This window comes from Lissotriton vulgaris, chromosome 5 (assembly GCF_964263255.1).
Source record: "Lissotriton vulgaris chromosome 5, aLisVul1.2, whole genome shotgun sequence".
Taxonomy (NCBI): Eukaryota; Metazoa; Chordata; class Amphibia; order Caudata; family Salamandridae; genus Lissotriton; species Lissotriton vulgaris.
In genome coordinates, this window is record NC_141693.1 from 1335647827 (window position 1) to 1335666851 (window position 19025).

The 19025-nt window shown below is 49.0% G+C and overlaps 1 protein-coding gene across 2 annotated transcripts in view; it reads left to right on the forward strand.

The window, feature by feature from the left end:
• BRPF3 (bromodomain and PHD finger containing 3) overlaps window positions 1-19025 on the forward strand; it is a 589697-nt gene that overhangs the window by 351364 nt on the left and 219308 nt on the right. For both annotated transcript variants that reach the window (XM_086923268.1, XM_086923269.1), the window contains exons 6-7: window positions 4373-4685; window positions 4788-5069. In XM_086923268.1, coding sequence (XP_086779394.1) covers window positions 4373-4685; window positions 4788-5069 — 595 coding nt within the window. The remainder of the gene's footprint in view (window positions 1-4372; window positions 4686-4787; window positions 5070-19025) is intronic.

Genomic DNA, 19025 nt, shown 5'->3' on the forward strand with positions numbered 1-19025 from the left:
TCATGGCAGAGCTAAATATACAAACAATATCTGGGCAACCTCCTCATCAGCAGTTAATCAGCAAAGCTTCTCCCATTTAACATCGGAGCACTATATTCTCACAGAAAGAGCTGGTCTTGTGGTCTTTCTGAAACTCTAAAGGTGGTTGTAAACCTGCAGGCTTTGCTTGAGCTCACGTGCCCACATTTCCACATTTATTGCAGAGCTTAGACGATAAAGGCGGCAGGTTGGAGTGCTCCTTTCAGCAAGGCTTTAAGTGTGATGAACGGGGAGGGTCTCGGAAAGTGGCCTGGTCAATGTAATTAGGGGCGTGGCTTAAAACAAATCTGGCCTTACACATATCTAGCGCCCTCACTCTATCTATCGCCCTCACTGTATCATCATCCTCACTCTATCTATCGCCCTCACTCTAGCGCCCTCACTCCATCTATCGCCCTCACTCCATCACCCTCACTCTATCTATCTATGTATCTATCTATCACCCTCACTCTATCTATCGCCCTCACTCTATCTATCTGTCGCCCTCACTCTATCTGTCGCCCTCACTCTGTCGCCCTCACTCTATCTTTCTATATGTCGTCCTCACTCTATCTATCTATCGCCCTCACTCTATCTGTCGCCCTCACTCTATCACCCTCTCTCTATCACCCTCTCTCTTTCTATCGCCCTCACTCTATCGTCCTCACTCTATCTATCCCCCTCACTCTATCTATCGGCCTCACTCTATCTATCGGCCTCACTCTATCTGTCGCCCTCACTCTATCTGTCTCCCTCACTCTATCTGTCGCCCTCCCTCTATCTATCGCCCTCACTGTTCTTTTCTCCCGCGCTGATCTGCTATTCTCTTCCACCCGCCTCCTTCTTTAACTCCCTGTTCTCTTGTGCTGATCTACTGCTCTCTTCCACCCGCATCCTTCTTTAAATCCCGGTTCTCTTCTCCTGTGCTAATCTGCTGCTCTCTTCCTCCCGCCGCCTCCTTTAACTCCCTGTTCTGTTCTCCCGTGTTGATCTGCTGCTCTCTTCCACCTTGCCATCTTCTCTAACTCCCTGTTCTATTCTCTTCTCCTGTGCTGATCTGCTGCTCTCTTCCAACCCACCTCCTTCTTTAACTCCCTGTTCTCTTCTGCTGTGCTGATCTGCTCCTCTATTCCACCCAACTCCTTCTCTAACTCCCTGTTCTCTTCTCCTTTCTTGTGCTGATCAGCTGCTCTCTTGCACCCCGCCTCCTTCTTTATCTCCCTGTTCTCTTCTCCTGTGCTAATCTGCTGTTCTCTTCCACCCCCCCTCCTTTTTAACTCCCTGTTCTCTTCTCCTGTGCTGATCTGCTGCTCTCTTCCACCCACCTCCTTCTTTAACTCCCTGTTCTCTTCTCCTGTTCTGATCTGCTGCTCTCTTCGACCCGACTACTTCTTGAACTCCATGTTCTCTTCTGCTGTGCTGTTATGCTGCTCTCTTTCACCCGCCTCCTTCTCTAACTCCCTGTTCTCTTCTCCAGAGCTGATCTGCTGCTCTCTTCCACCGCCTCCTTCTCTACCTCCCTGTTCTCTTCTCCTGTGCTAATCTGCTGCTCTTTCCACCCCACCTCTTCTTTACCTCCCTGTTGTCTTCTGCTGTGCTGATCTGCTTCTCTCTTCCACCCACCTCCTTCTCTAACTCCCTGTTCTCTTCTTTTCTCCCTCTGCTGATCTGCTGCTCTCTTCCACCCGCCTCCTTCTTTAACTCCCTGTTCTCTTCTGCTGATCTGCCTTCCCTGCCACCGCCTCCTTCTCTAACTCCCTATTTTCTGCTCCTGTGCTGATCTGTTGTTCTCTTCCACCCACCTCTTTCATTAACTCCCTGTTCTCTTCTCATGTGCTGATCGGCTGCTCTCTTCCACCCGCCTCCTTCTTTAACTCCCTGTTCTCTTCTGCTGTGCTGATCTGCTGCTCTCTTCCACATACATCCTTCTCTAACCGCACACACACATACAACCACACACAAACACACATACAACCACACAAACAACCACACAAACACACACACAACCACACACACAACCACACACAACCACACACACAACCACACATACAACCACACCCACACACACAACCACACATACAACCACACCCACACACAGAACCACACACACCCACTCACACACCCACACACACAACCACACGCACAATCACACACAGCCACACACAACCACACACACAACCACAAACACACAACAACACTCCCAACCACACACACACCCACACCCAACCACACACACAACCACAAACACAGCCACACATACAACCACACACAACCACACACAAGCACACACACAACCACACATACAACCACACACAAGCACACACACAATCACACACCCAACCACACACACAACCACACCCAACCACACAAACATACAACCACACACAACCACACAAACACACACAACCACACACATCTATCTATCGCCCTCACTCTATCTATTTATCTATCGCCCTCACTCTATCTGTCTGTCGCCCTCACTCTATCAATATATCTATCTGTCGCCCTCACTCTATCTATATTTCTGTCTATCTATCTTTCTATCTATCTATCTATCTATCTGTCTATCGGCCTCACTCTATCTATCGATCTATTTATCTCCCTCACTCTTTCTATCTATCGCCCTCACTCTATCTATCTATCTATCTATTGCCCTCACTCTATCTATCTCCCTCTATCTATCTATCACCCTCTATCTATCTATCGCCCTCTATCTATTGCCCTCACTCTATCTATTGCCATCTATCTATCTATAGCCCTCTATCTATCGCCCTCACTCTATTTATCTATATATCTATCTATCACCCTCACTCTATCTATCTATCGCCCTCTATCGATCTATCGCCCTCTAGCTATCTATCGCTCTCACTCTATCTATCGCCCTCACTCTATCGCCCTCACTCTATCTATCGCCCTCACTCTATCGCCCTCACTCTAGCTATCTGTGTATCTATCGCCCTCACTATATCTATCGCCATCACTCTATATATTCCATCGCCCTCACTCTGTCTATCTATCTATCGCCCTCACTCTAGCTATCGCCCTCCCTCTATCTATTGCCCTCCCTCTACCTGTTTATCGCACCATCACTGCATCACTCAGGGGCACCACAGCATCACTCAGGGGCACCACAACATCACTATGTGCTACCACAGCATCACTGAACGTCACAGCATCACTCGTCGCTACAACATCACTCAGCGCCACCACAGCATCAATCTGTGCAACCATTCAACAACAACTGGTTCAAATATGTTCTCTCAATGTTTCAAGCTTTATTACAAATGTCACAAAAATATTTAACTTTTGTTCTTGGATTTTCCTCACAATAAAATACTCTGAACATCATCTTCACAAAAGTTATTTACAAAAGTTTAAGCTATTGCCATTATAAATTACAGTAACTTTTATTTAAGTATTAATAATTTAAAAAAATTAAAAGCCATTGTTATTTGTAATATCAATACATCTAAGTCACGTAAATACAAAACATGTTGCATTGCAAATGCTATAGGTGTCACATTTGCAAAAGTTAAAAGTATTGGCATTGTAAAAGACAAAGCTATTAATTTCGCTATTTTCAAAACCAACACATAAATAAAACAATTGTCATTTACAAAACCAAAAGCTCAAACTTTCCTAATGCGAGACCTATTGCATTGCAAATGCTTGTTATCTTTCTATATGGTTGGCAAACTTTGTGCATAATTTTTAAATACTGTGGATTACTTTATATGCAAGTGATTTTAATGTCCCCATATGTTTGTGTAAACAAGGAAAGAAGTGTGTGGTTGGTGCACATGTGTGAAGGCCTCATCTGAACACACTGTTGTGTTTTTTTTTATAAATGTTTGTAATCTTTTACGTGTATGGCTGTTAAGTCATCAACCTCTTTATTTGAGGTGAATATATAGTGCAAATTACAAAGCAAAAATACAACGGTAATCGAAAGCAAATCACATGGGGACACTAAACATTGTAGAGGGCGTAATGGAGAACAAAGCAATTTTACAATTGAAACTTTTCTGGTTGCTTAGTTAGAAAGTTTTGGAAAATATAATATCATACATTAAAATATCAATTGCACAGGTTTCCATGGTGAATTTTTGACCAACTGTGAAAGGCATGGTTGTTAGATGCAGAAAAGATCCTGAAGTTTAATCCCTTTGCTTGTCTGTAGGCCAGCCTCCGGTTTTTGCCTATGTTCCATCTTTTTATTTGAGATTGTCTGTCTGTGGTTGTATGTGGTATCCCCGATGCGTGGTTCCTTTATTTCTGTGCAGGTGTGAGCTCGGGGTGAATTCTGGTTGCCTAGTAAATGGTTTTTGTAATTGTACAGGTTTTATATGTTTAGGTTCCAGATTACCTGGAATTCATTTCACGCCCAATGGATTTTGCAACAATGAGGCAGAAAGTGGAGTTGCATCTCTATCAAAACCTGGACGACTTTGAGGAGGATTTTAACCTTTTGGTTACCAACTGCATGAGGTATAACTCAAAAGACACTGTTTTCCACCGGGCTGCAATGAGAATGAGAGATGTGGGAGGAGCAATTCTTCGGCATACACGGCGTCAGGCTGAAAACATAGGCTATGAAACAGAACTGGGAATCCATCTTCCGGAGTCACCGAAAAATGAAGATTACTACAAATTCTCGTGGGAAGATGGTGAATTTAAATCTTTAATTTGCCTCACCTTTATAGAGTCATTCTGAAACCTTCCCATCCTAACTGTTCATTCTATGTTTTTTTTTTCCTATCGTCTTGCAGTGGACAACATTCTTATGCCTGAGAACCGGGCCCACCTATCACTGGAGGCTCAGTTAAAAGAGCTTCTGGAGAAACTGGATCTTGTGAGTAGTATGCGGTCCAGTGGAGCCAGGACCCGGCGTATGCGATTATTGCGGCGTGAGATCAACTCGCTACGACTAAAGACATCGCAGCAGCAAAGCCGGACACAACCCAGTGGAGAATCACCAATGTGCCTTGAAAGAGGCACTCAGGATGAAGAAAGAAATGTGACTGTAGAACGTGATGGAGAAGCTGATAAAGGTGAGGTGCTGTAAGGAAGAAAGAGTTGTGGGACACAATTTATTATTACGGTTGTAAAAATGTGTTCTGTTTCTTTTTTACATTTAGGACTGCAATTCAGTATGATGAATAGAAAGTGATTGAGGTTAGAGCATGGACTTCCTGAACTGTTTGTTCCCAGTGTTAAATATGGAGTGGAAGTTGGTTGTTTCTTGTATATGCATCCTCACAATTTCGGTAGCTACTGGGTAGTGTAGGAGATACAAATAAACAACAATTTTACGTTTCAAAGATTTCATTAGTTTTTTTTAAGGTTTAAAGCTCTCATCCTTTTCCACCCCATGAGCCAAGCTGTTTCAGTACAAAGTGTACATTACATATGTAACTACTCGTTATCTGATTAGTGGCAGCTTCTTTAATCTTGAGTTTCACTCATGTCTTGTAAATAGACTATCGGGGAGACGAAGCCTTTCCACTAAGTGCCCATGCACAGGTTTGCTGGTAATCCCACCCAAGCTAAAAACTTCAAAATGGAATTACAGATAATGGTTCTACCACACTTACAGCCATATTCATGAACATGAATTGCGCTCACAAATGGCCAGATTCTGAGAATCTGGCCGTTTGCGAGTGCGATTTTTGCATTTGGGATTCATCATCCCAAATGCAAAAATCGCTATTACCGAAATCGCATATTTGCGAGGAATTGGATTTAAGGAATCTCTAATAGAGATTCCTTAAATCCAATTCATCACCCATTTTGAAATTGCGAATTCGCAATATTTGGTCGCAATTTACCACGAAATCTGACTTTGTGGTAAATTGCGAAAAAAGAGTAAAAAGCACTTTAGTGCATTTTTTTCTTTTGCATGTTACACACACACATGTCCTCTGGACATGTGTGTGCGCAACACCTGTTCAAATGTGCATTTGAGGGGTGCTACAGGGTGTCCTTTGGACACCCCTGGCACCCTTCAAATCGCAATCTTATTTGCGATTAGCAAATTGCTAATCGCAAATAAGGAATACTCCCCATTCATTCCTATGGGCCTTTTGGCCCATAGGAATGAATGGGGAGTTTTTCCTTATTTGCGATTAGCAATTTGCTAATCGCAAATAAGGAATCAGTAGGAATCGCAATAATTTTTCCTAATCCTACATGAATCCCGTTTTGCGAGTCCTTAATAGCGAATCGCTATAATTCGCTATTAGGGCCTCGCAAAAAGGGAGATTGATGAATATGGCTGTTAGTTGCACAAAACCCAATCACAGTTCCACCTGCCAAAATAAGATCAAATATATGATGAGTAACAAGCCAGTCATGGAGGAAAACATGCAGAAACTGGTGCAGTAATTTCACACCCCACATTCTAGACCAAACAACTTGGCATGTTAATAGTGGGATAATAGTGCACTGAAATAGTGATTTTAATGTGGATTTACCTACCCAGCATTTACCAGGAAACTTGTTAGTGGGCACTAACAGTCTAAACAGTGGCAGTCATCAAATTCTCCTTGGGTGTGTCTAGTAAGTTAGATTTATTGTTGTAAACAATAAATGAACTCCATGCTGTACAGAGCTTGACAAACTGTTTCTATATAGATGTGGTTATTAATGTAGCTCATGCCTAGCTAGAAGCAACGAATAAGTGAATTATTTACTGGTCATAATTGTTCGAAGTCTAGAATATCTTCTATCATTCATTGAAATAGGTTTAGAATTCCACTGGCTTGTAATAGTCTGTTTCTCAACAAGACATAATTCGCTAATGAGACTGCATCTTTGATTTTGGGGGTAGGCAATATGCCTACAGTTCACCGAATAAAATAATTAGGTGATCTATTGAGAGTGTCACCTGTAATATACTCTGACTAGCTTATCCATTCATAACTCTTTCAAGAAATTCCAGATACTAGAATACCAAAACCAAATATGAAGTGTCGTCTTTTGATCACGTCCTTTTTGTGTTTCTCCACGAGCCTTGCTTTCACTGTGCAGATTCTTGAAGTCCTGTAGAACCCATTCATGACAAAATAGGCCTTCTAATCATGAGAAGAGTTTCTAGCCTTTGATTAGATCATTTGTCTCCCAATTAGACATGAGAGAGCCACTTACAAGGCACCTTTTCAGGATAACCGGTGACTATGTAATGCTTTTCATACAGTCATTGCATTTAAATGTATCTTGTGTGGCTGTCTTAAATGCTTGGCATGATTTTATTGAACATACGCTAGACACCCTGGGGCTACGTACTCTTCTATCGGTTCTATTTGACGTCATTACAGGTTCCCAGGACCTCCCTTCAACTCAGAGCTGCACTCAGAACTATACCTGTGGAAGTTGAACTTGTAGCAATTGGTTATTAGACACCTGGGCGTTTAGCCTTTTATCACATAATGTTGCTGCATAACAATTAAATGTAAATGTAACTGTACATGTATTTATATAGCGCAAATCACTGACCGAGGTCGCTATCTAAGCGCTTGCTTAGGGAACCCGTCCTGGTATTCCCTTGTTAGATAACCCCGGCAGGGTATCCACAAGGTGAAAGCCAGGCATCCCGCCGCGAGGGGCCGTTGTGTAGATTAAGCAAGCTATTGCCCAGAGTCGCAGAGTGTGAACCCGTGAGTCGAGAAGGCACCGGAGCGAGAATTATCGAGTCCGTGGAATTTTTTAGCCCAAGACCCGCCGAGGCGGGGAATTGAACCCTGGTCCAGGGCCGATCTCAGCTTCCGGGTCTGCCGCCTCTAACCCCTGAGCCACACTTCTCCACTAACAATATATGTATTATTTCTAAACACTTCATACTCTTCCCAAAAACTCCTTAAAATCATCAAGAGGACTAACTGTTTTTGGAAGCTAGGGAGTACTGTTTCTCCATGCTCCAAAATCATATCTCCATTAGGCTTGGGTGAAGTCTTTACACAATTGAAGAGAGTTTACTAAAGAGGAATATATGTTGTAAACTTCTATTTCACTGCTACTATGTCTTCATTTGTCATGATGATCTTAGTAATCAGTGAGGCATTCAGAAAGCTATAACTGTTTTCACATACCCACAGTATTCTTCAAAGTGACTTTGTTGTGACTATTAGGTACCTGTCGATTGCATGTTTGTGTGTGTAGTTGCATACAAAATTTAGTTGATCTGCTTGATAATACTTGTTGGTGTCTGGGTGCTGAAAGAGAGTCCTCACCTCGCTTTGGGAACCCTCTAGGCATCTTAGGCCTTTGGCAATTCCATATATCGATAGACAATTTTACCGGTATTTGTCTAAGCCCTTCTTGCTCCAGAACCACCATGGTGAGCACAAAAAACCTATAAGAAGTATTGCATTATGCTTATCTTCATCAAGTCAGCATAAATATATTTATCTGGACTTGCATAATATGCTATTCCATTATTGCAAAATATGTACCCATATGTTTTGACCATTTGACGGGTAGGTGAGGATTACATTCAGAATATGCTTCCTTGACATTCAAGTTAAGTCAAAATAACTTTATTTGGTACCAAGACCATAAAAGTTTGACAAACACATTACAGGTTAAAAATGTATAAATCCTTATTAATAAAATCAGATAAATAAAAAATAGCACCACCCATAAAATTTCAGAATACTTATAATTACACTGTAAAAGATTTTCCTCATCCTATTCGTTTGCTATTGTTCATAACGCTTTCTAATTGCCATTGCAACTTTGATATAATTTGAGACCGCAACAGAGAAAACTGGAGTAACAAATGTTTGCAAATAGTGGAACCCATAAACGTATGTACAGGGCCGGATATCCATTAAAAGTGATGCTAAAAATGTTCCCCTTGCTTCTTTGTAGAGTGTTGGACCCGGCCTCATGGCGTGGTCCTCGCTGATCCCCATAACCCCAGAACGACGGTTGGAACCGATTCCCGTCCACCCAGAACTATACATGAGACTCTTACACCGGACCTGAGACGACCTCCAGACCGCGTGCCTGCACCCGTGCACGTGACCATCAGACTCCATGTTTGGCCACCCCGGCCAGCCGGCCGCCTTCTTCCCTTTCGGCAGCCTCCGGCCGCTCCTTGCTGCAGCTAGGCGTGCGCGTCCGGCGCGCCCAGACCCGCCCGGGGGGTGAACGACTCACCAAGTACCCGAAACCAAGACTTCCATCACACCTCCGGCCCCCTCCCGAGGAACTGGTTTCCCTCACACCTCTGAACCATCCCTGGGGGCTGGTTTCGATCGCACCCTTGGCCTCCTAGCGAGCTGGCTCCAGATCTTGATGAGCGTCTGGGATCCCCTGGACGCATGGTCCAAAAGCATCAAAGACCCAGCCGCCCATACAATCGGCTGCCTGGCCCTCGGACCTTCGGCCTCCTGCCTCTGAGAGTCCGGACATCTAAGGGCTCCTGGACTATAAGACAGCCTGCCTCCCATCTAGCCGGCAGTTGTATCTTGGACAAGAAAGCCCTGCTGATCTGATCGCGGCTGACCTTGAGGAGAACAGACTCTGACCCACCGAGCCCTGCTGATGTCGTCGCGGCTCATCCTCGAAGCTACGGAACTGAACCACCGAGCCCTGCTGACGCTGTCGCGGGTCCCTTGTGAAGAGTAAGACCTGAACCATCGGAGCCCTGCTGACCTCGTCGCGGCCCACTCTTGAGAACGAGAGACTCTTGCTACCATCCTGAGCCCTGCGGACGCTGTCGCGGCTCCACCTGCCTACGAGTACTACGGAGTACTCCTGATCAAGCCCTGCTGACCTCGTCGCGGCTTAAAGAACCCTCTGGTCCGGCTGGACCATTGACGCTACCCTCACGACAATCTTGAACAGTAGTGAGTCGGACAGAAAGTACCATCGCCAGCCCCCGTACCCCCCAGTTCGAGGATTGAGAACTGTGCGCAGGGTGCGTGGCGTGCCTACTGGCCCTCTAAGACTGTCCCGCTTCCCCGTTCCCTGGTTACGAGACTTTCGCGATCCCTCGATCGCTGTGTATTGCTTCTTACTTTTACTTTGATAAAGTTCATACTTGATAAAGATTCACGGTGTGGTGTCCGTTCGTAAGTGTGGTGTGTCGACAGTGTGTACGATCAGTCCTCCCCGGCTAGGACTTCCCCTCGATAAGACTCGGCAGGAATTGTGGGAGAGGAGGGTCTCGGGTGGTTAAGAGAGCAATCTTGACCCCTGGGGTCACCGCCTTCCAACATTGGTGGCAGTGACGAGATACGAACCTACGTCTGGAGATCGTACCACTGACACACTACCTGAACCCACACGCAGCAAATCACAAGAAAGGAAGAGTAATAATGTCGTCCACAGAATCCGGTGAGAAGACGACATTCGATAAAGACCTATTGGAAGACTACACCCATAGAGAGCTAAAGCAGTTCTGCAAAGAACTAAGTATCGCGAGTACCGGACTAAGTACTAAAGAGGATTTCCAGAAAGCGCTAACCGCTTGGGTAGAGTCTGGAGCATTCCTTCCCCCGACCGAAGACAACGAGGGAGGGAGACCACAGACCGAACCCAGTACACCGGCCGGTGAAAGAAACCAGCAACCAACCCGGAGCCCAGCAACCGGGAGGGATCGGTCGTCGGAAGAGATGGCCGACCGAGAACGTGACCGAAGCCATGAACTAGAACTGGTGCGCCTCAAATTGGAGGGCAAACTCAAACTGGCAGAGAAAAAGTTGGCAGTCGAGCAATTGCGGCTCCAGGGAGAGCTGGAAGAGAAGAAGCTCCAGAGGGAGCACGAAGGCCGGAAACTCCAGCACGAGCACGAGCGCAGCCTCCAAGAACTAGAGTTGAAAGCCAGAGCAGAGGCACCCGGACCACCGGGACTCGGAGAGCAGGTGGTCCCCCGAGAAACGAAGGTGCACATCCCCAAAGACGTCGTGAAGGAGTTTTACAAAGGAGACGACATCCAGCAGTGGTTTAAGGCCTACGAGGTCGCCATGTCGGCCCACCGGGTCCCGGAGAAGGACTGGGGGGGCCGCCTGTGGAGCCGCTTCCTCAGCGAGGGAAGAGACACCCTGCTGGACCTACCGACCGCACACATGAACGCCTACCCCCACATGAAAGACGCTCTCCTATTCCGCTACGGCCTAACGCCAGAAATGTATCGCCAGCGGTTTAGGGAGTGCAAGAAGATTCCTGGCACCACATGGGTGGACTATGTGAACTACTACACCCGGGCCTTAGATGGATGGATCAAGGGCAGCAATGTGACCACCTTCGAAGGCCTAGTCGACCTAGTCGCTTACGAGCACCTGTCGGCGAATTGCTTTGTGGAACTGAGACAGCATCTCCCGGACAGCAAGCTCGCCAATCCACGAAAACTAGCTGTTGAAGTCAACCGCTGGGTGGCCACCCGAGTCCAGAAGGGGCCCGGGGGAGACCCCCCACGGAACGACCAAGGATCTTCCCGCCAGCGGGGTGGGGGAGGTCGAGGTAAACAGCAAGGATCTCAGTCAGGGCCCCAGCGTAGCCCCCCCAGAAAACAGGCCCCCCGTTCTCCTCCCTCCACACGAGCAGCCCCGAGCGTAGGTCCCCCGGGGCTCCGCCCCAGCACAGCGTGCTTCAAGTGTCAGCAGCCTGGGCACTATGCCGGTGATCCCTGATGCCCCATGTCCCAGAAATCCACTCCCATAGGCCCCTCCACCAGACAGATATCCTCGGTAGCCCTAGAAGAGGAAGAAATAGAAGAGCAGGGGGAGTGGGAGCCCGCAGCCATGGTCTTAGCCTCCCTGGGGAATAGCGAGATGGTCCCGGGAGATTACCTGCCCGACAACACAGAAAGGTATCGTCAGACAGTTAAGGTTAACAGGCGCAGCATAGGAGCCCTTAGAGACACAGGAGCCAGCATCACGTCCGTTAGATACACGCTAGTCCCTGAATCCATGATCATCCCCCACACCTCTTGCAGAGTGATAGCAGCTGACAATTCCGTCCGCACCTGCAGGATAGCACAGGTCCCGTTTGAGTGGGAGGGAGTTTTGGGCGATCTACGGGTAGCAGTCCGCACGGACATGCCTGTAGACTGCCTCCTGGGGAATGTCCTAGAGAGTTCGAAGTGGAAAGATGTAGAAAAAAGAACCCATCTAGAGATGTTGGGTCTGCCCCATTGGGCCTGTGTGAGCACCCGAGCCATGACCGCCAGAATGACCAACCCCGGGAACGAAGAGTCCGAGTTCCCCAGTGCAGGCTCTGATGCCCCAGAGGGAGGCGAGCGCCCCACGGTCCTCGACCAGCCCTCCAATGAAGGAAGCGAATCCGACAAAGGTCCCCTCGGACCCGCCGTCGAGCCGGTCCCCACCCTAACAGATATCCCCGAGTTGGCCCAGGGGCGCCTAGAAGGAGGACGGTCCCGAGAAGAGTTCTGCCAGGAGCAGACCTCCTGCCCAGCCCTTGAGGGGCTTCGGCAACAGGCCGCAGCCCAGGCTGCCGGAGACCAGTCCGGCTCCCACTACCTTTACTGGGAAAACGGCCTACTTTACAGCGAACAGAAAACCGCGGAACTAGGGTCAGCCCGAGTGCTGGTGGTACCCCTACGTTTCCGCGGCCTCCGCCTCAACTTGGCCCACGATGTGCCCCTGGTAGGACACTTGGGCCAAAATAAAACCTACCAACGACTAGTGACCCATTTCTACTGGCCCCGCAGGCGGGCCGATGTGGAAAACCACTGTAAGTCCTGCCCCACGTGTCAGGCTAGCGGCAAAAGCGGAGGTAAGCCCAAGGCTCCCCTCCAGCCCTTTCCAGTTGTCAGTACCCCCTTTGAGAGGGTGGGAATCAACATTGTCGGACCTCTGGTTCCCCGGACCTCCTTAGGTCACAGGTTCATTCTTTTTCTTGGTCGATCACACCACCCGATACCCCGAAGCCATCCCCCTCCGGACAGTGACGGCCCCGGTCGTGGGCCGGGCCCTCATGGGGATCTTCTCCCGGGTGGGATTCCCGCGGGAAGTGGTGAGCGACCGAGGCACAAACTTTATTTCCCGGTACATGAAGTCTCTTTGGCAACAGTGTGGGGTGTCGTACAGGTTCACCACCCCATACCATCCCCAGGGTAACGGCCTGGTTGAGCGGTTCAACCCCACCCTGAAAGGAATGATCATGGGTCTCGAGGAGCCCTTGCGACGCAAGTGGGACGTCCTCCTGCCCTGCCTCCTGTTCGCATACCGGGAAGTTCCCCAGAAATCCTTGGGGTTCAGCCCTTTCGAGCTGCTCTATGGGCACCCCGTCCGGGGTCCCCTCAGCCTGGTCAAGGAAGGCTGGGAGACAGCCCCCCCGAGCACACCCCCCGATGTGTTCCCCTACGTCCTGTCGCTCCGGAACCAGACGCGGAAATTTCGCGAGCTGGCCGAGACCAACCTGGAGACCAGCCAGGAGGAGATGAAACGCTGGTACGACCAGAATGCCACTCTGGTCGAGTTTCAGCCCGGCCAACAGGTTTGGGTCATGTCCCCAGTAGAACCTTGTGCCCTTCAGGACAAGTGGACTGGACCCTTTAAGGTGATAGAGCGCAAGAGCCAGGTCACATACCTCGTCGATACGAAATCGGCCAGGAATGCCCTGAAGGTTCTACACGTGAACCTGCTCAAACCCCACTTTGTGCGGTCTGAGTTGGGATTACTCCTTGCCACCGACGACAGAGAGGAAGAGGAAACGGACCATCTACCGGATCTCCTGTGTGCGAAGGACCAAGATGGCTCCGTAGAGGGAGTGAGTCTATCCTCCTCCCTCACCCCCGTGTAGCATGAAGAGTGTCACCAGTTGTTGGGACAATTCTCAGACCTCTTCTCCCTCACCCCCGGCGTCACCAGTTGGTGCGTCCACGACGTGGACACCGGGGACAGCCCTCCTGTACGGCACAGAGCCTACCGAGTCCCTGACCGAGTTCGGGCCTGCATCAAGGCCGAAGTTGACAAGATGTTGGCCCTGGGAGTAGTAGAAGCCTCCGACAGCCCATGGGCTAGCCCCGTGGTCCTGGTTCCGAAGGCGGCTGCTCCCGGTACCGTTCCGGAGCTGAGGTTCTACGTAGACTACCGCGGACTCAACGCAGTCACCCGAACCGACGAACACACCATCCCCCGAGCCGACAAACTTATTGACCGCCTAGGGTCGGCTCAGTACCTTCGATCTCACCAGTGGCTACTGGCAGATCGGCCTCACGGAGAGGGCCCGAGAAAGGTCTGCTTTCTCCACTCCTTTCGGCCACTTCCACTTCAGAGTAATGCCCTTCGGCATGAAAAACGCCCCCGCCACCTTCCAGCGACTGGTCAACCAGGTCCTCGCCGGGTTGGAAAGTTTCAGCGCGGCGTATCTCGACGACATTGCCGTGTTCCGTGCCCACTGGCCCGAGCACCTGCACCACCTCTGGGAGGTGTTGGACGCCCTGCGCCGCGCCCGGCTCACCATTAAAGCTAGCAAGTGCCAGATAGGACAAAGCTCCGTGGTATACCTCGGGCACCAGGTCGGAAGCGGCCTCGTAGCCCCCCTCCAACCCAAGATAGACGCTATCAATGCCTGGGAGACCCCCACGACCCAGACCGAGGTGCGGGCCTTCCTAGGACTCACAGGGTACTACCGTAGATTCATCAAGGGTTACGGGAGTATTGTAGGCCCCCTCACAGAGTTAATCACACAAGATTCAACTCCTGAAGGGGGAGAGAAAGGGGGTCACAGGGAGAATATTTAAAGACCATCCAGTTTTAATCCTCAATTCTACTAATAAACAACACAAGAAAACTGCTGGTCTAACAAGGGAAGAAGGAAGAAGAAAATGTCACAGAACACGAGTAAGAGAAAGACCCCAAGCAAATCATTTGCCTATATGACAGCTAGTAGTAGTAAGAAGGTTCTGACACAGGTGCGACTCTGTGACAGAAGAAACCCTGAGAAGGGGAGAGAAAAATAGTGAGGATTTCCATCAACTGCCCTTTGTGGCTAGTGTCATCATTTGGAACTCCAAAAGTACCCCTGCCAACTCAGCTCTTCTGGCAACAAGCCAAACGCTGGTGGACTAGGCGTGATGTGAGGCCAATGATACCAAGATGAAAAATGACAGACTGAGTATCTCAAACAAGTATACTGACCAGGCTAGTCAAAAAATGCAGTGCAAAGGCAAAATTGTGAATGTAAGTGAGTTAAAAAAGATACAACAGTGGTCCAGGACACATTTATTAGTGACCACTGGTGAGCCTATTAAAAAACACAGTGTCGGCTTCGAGTTTATCTACCGAAAGAGATGGTCTACTAGTTTCAGCCGTAATGGGCTCAGGGACCCCGGCTTTCTTCAGGACCTAGTTGTTAAAACTACTGCATTAAGTGCAATTTTGAAACAGTGAAAACAAAAAAGCATCAGAAATATCACAGTGTAATTACACGTGACCAATCACAGTACCTCTATGCAGGATGGAAGATTATTCATACCTGTAGAGATAAAGCAAACATCAAACTACAAAAAAAGGGGCATTTACATGCACTTTCACTTAAACAGTTCTGTGACAAAAAATAAATAAAATACAGAAGTCAGCGTTCACTCACCTATCCTGTGTGAGGTAACAGGCCTCACCTCACCTGGCTCTGACTCAGGTCAAGGGAGGCACCGCCCTGCAAAGTAGAAGAAAAAAACAAAAAAACACAAAACAGCCCTATGAGCCACCTGTCCTGTCATGGATGTATGTGGACAGAGTGATGTTACGTGTGCGGGCTGATTTCTAAAAATAAAATTACATGGGTCCTCAATAATAAACTTATAAAATCATGGCAAGAGGCCTGTTACCTCACACAGGATAGGTGAGTGAACGCTGACTTCTGTATTTTATTTATTTTTTGTCACAGAACTGTTTAAGTGAAAGTGCATGTAAATGCCCCTTTTTTTGTAGTTTGATGTTTGCTTTATCTCTACAGGTATGAATAATCTTCCATCCTGCATAGAGGCACTGTGATTGGTCACGTGTAATTACACTGTGATATTTCTGATGCTTTTTTGTTTTCCCTGTTTCAAAATTGCACTTAATGCAGTAGTTTTAACAACTAGGTCCTGAAGAAAGCCGGGGTCCCTGAGCCCATTACGGCTGAAACTAGTAGACCATCTCTTTCGGTAGATAAACTCGAAGCCGACACTGTGTTTTTTAATAAGCTCACCAGTGGTCACTAATAAATGTGTCCTGGACCACTGTTGTATCTTTTTTAACTCACTTACATTCACAATTTTGCCTTTGCACTGCATTTTTTGACTAGCCTGGTCAGTATACTTGTTTGAGATACTCAGTCTGTCATTTTTCATCTTGGTATCATTGGCCTCACATCACGCCTAGTCCACCAGCGTTTGGCTTGTTGCCAGAAGAGCTGGGTTGGCAGGGGTACTTTTGGAGTTCCAAATGATGACACTGGCCACGAAGGGCAGTTGATGGAAATCCTCACTATTTTTCTCTCCCCTTCTCAGGGTTTCTTCTGTCACAGAGTTGCACCTGTGTCAGAACCTTCTTACTACTACTAGCTGTCATATAGGCAAATGATTTGCTTGGGGTCTTTCTCTTACTCGTGTTCTGTGACGTTTTCTTCCCCTCACAGAGTTAACAGCCAAGGCAAACCCCAAGAAGGTTAGTTGGACCCCCGCCTGTCAAAAGGCGTTTGAGGAACTGAAAAAGGCCATGTGCACCGCTCCAGTACTACAGGCCCCTGATTACTCCAGAGAGTTCGTGGTCCAGACCGACGCCTCCGAACATGGCATTGGAGCCGTGCTCTCCCAGGTGGACGACCAGGGGATTGATCACCCAGTAGCCTTTATTAGCCGGAGGCTACTACCCCGGGAGCAGAGATGGAGCACCATCGAGCGAGAGGCCTTCGCAGTAGTCTGGGCCTTGAAGAAGCTGCGGCCCTACCTGTTCGGTACCCACTTCCGGGTCCAGACCGATCACCGTCCTCTCCGGTGGCTCATGCAGATGAGATGAGAGAACCCTAAACTGCTACGCTGGTCCATCTCTCTCCAAGGGATGGATTTTACTGTGGAACACAGGCCTGGTGCCGACCACGCCAACGCCGACGGCCTGTCCCGCTTCTTCCGCCTCAGTGAAGAGAACCCCCAAGAGGATGGGTAGTTCACCTCATCTTTCAGCTGGAGGGGACGCATGTTGGACCCGGCCTCGTGGCGTGGCCCTCGCTGATCCCCATAACCCCAGAACGACAGTTGGAACTGATTCCCGTCCACCCAGAACTATACATGAGACTCTTACACAAGACCTGAGACGACCTCCAGACCGCGTGCCTGCACCCGTGCACGTGACCATCAGATTCCATGTTTGGCCACCCCGGCCAGCCGGCCGCCTTCTTCCCTTTCGGCAGCCTCCGGCCGCTCCTGGCTGCAGCTAGGCGTGCGCGTCCGGCGCGCCCAGACCCGCCCGGGGGGTGAACGACTCACCAAGTACCCGAAACCAAGACTTCCATCACACCTCCGGCCCCCTCCCGAGGAACTGCTTTCCCTCACACCTTTGAACCATCCCTGGGGGCTGGTTTTGATCCCACCCTTGGCCTCCTAGCGAGCTGGCTCCAGACCTTGATAAGCATCTGGGATCCCCTGGACGCATGGTCCAAAAGCATCAAAGACCCAGCCGCCCAGACAATCGGCCGCCTGGCCCTCGGACCTCCGGCCTCCTGCCTCTGAGAGTCCGGACATCTAAGGGCTCCTGGACTATGACAGCCTGCCTCCCATCTAGCTGGCAGTTGTATCTTGGACAAGAAAGCCCTGCTGATCTGATCGCGGCTGACCTTGAGGAGAACAGACTCTGACCCACAGAGCCCTGCTGACGTCGTCGCGGCTCATCCTCGAAGCTACGGAACTGAACCACCGAGCCCTGCTGACGCTGTCATGGCTCCCTCTCGAAGAGTAAGACCTGAACCATCGGAGCCCTGCTGACCTCGTCGCGGCCCACTCTTGAGAACGAGAGACTCTTGCTACCATCCTGAGCCCTGCGGACGCTGTCGCGGCTCCACCTGCCTACGAGTACTACGGAGTACTCCTGATCAAGCCCTGCTGACCTCGTCGCGGCTTAAAGAACCCTCTGGTCCGGCTGGACCATCGACGCTACCCTCACGACAATCTTGAACAGTAGTGAGTCGGACAGCAAGTACCATCGCCAGCCCCCGTACCCTCCAGTTCGAGGATTGAGAACTGTGCGCAGGGTGCGTGGCGTGCCTACTGGCCCTCTAAGACTGTCCCGCTTCCCCGTTCCCTGGTTACGAGACTTTCGCGATCCCTCGATCGCTGTGTATTGCTTCTTACTTTTACTTTGATAAAGTTCATACTTGATAAAGATTCATGGTGTGGTGTCCGTTCGTAAGTGTGGTGTGTCGACAGTGTGTACGATCAGTCCTCTCCGGCGAGGACTTCCCCTCGATAAGACTCGGCAAGAATTGTGGGCGAGGAGGGTCTCGGGTGGTTAAGAGAGCAATCTTGACCCCTGGGGTCACCGCCTTCCAACATAGAGCGAGCAAAGTAACAAAGTGCAGCTTGCTCTGGGTTGCCACATTGTTGGAAGGACAAGGAATGAATTTGTCAGCACACCCAGATTGTCTAGGAAATGCCACTAGAAAGTGCAATGTGCCTCAACGCAATCTGGTTAGAAAAAATTGTGTCTGTACATTAATAGTAAAAGTTAAATAAAATTGCAGATTGGCAGTGAACGTGCAACTGGGACCTGTCGCCTCCGATTGCATGTGGCGCGCAGTTTCCCAGAAATGATGCGCCTCTTTTATGATGGCCTTGGCGTTTGTATGAATACTCGACAGATTGTCAAAGTACTCTCCCAGGCCTATCTCAAATAACCTTTCCCTCACAAATCGAAGCCAGGGCATCGACAGTGCTCTGTCCAAATTGGTACAATCTTTAATCACCTCCCTAGAGAACAATAAGACCTCCTCCGACCAGATTTTGGCCCATAAGAGCAAAGGGGCGACGTCAATGCGATTTTCTACATATTCTATCCCCA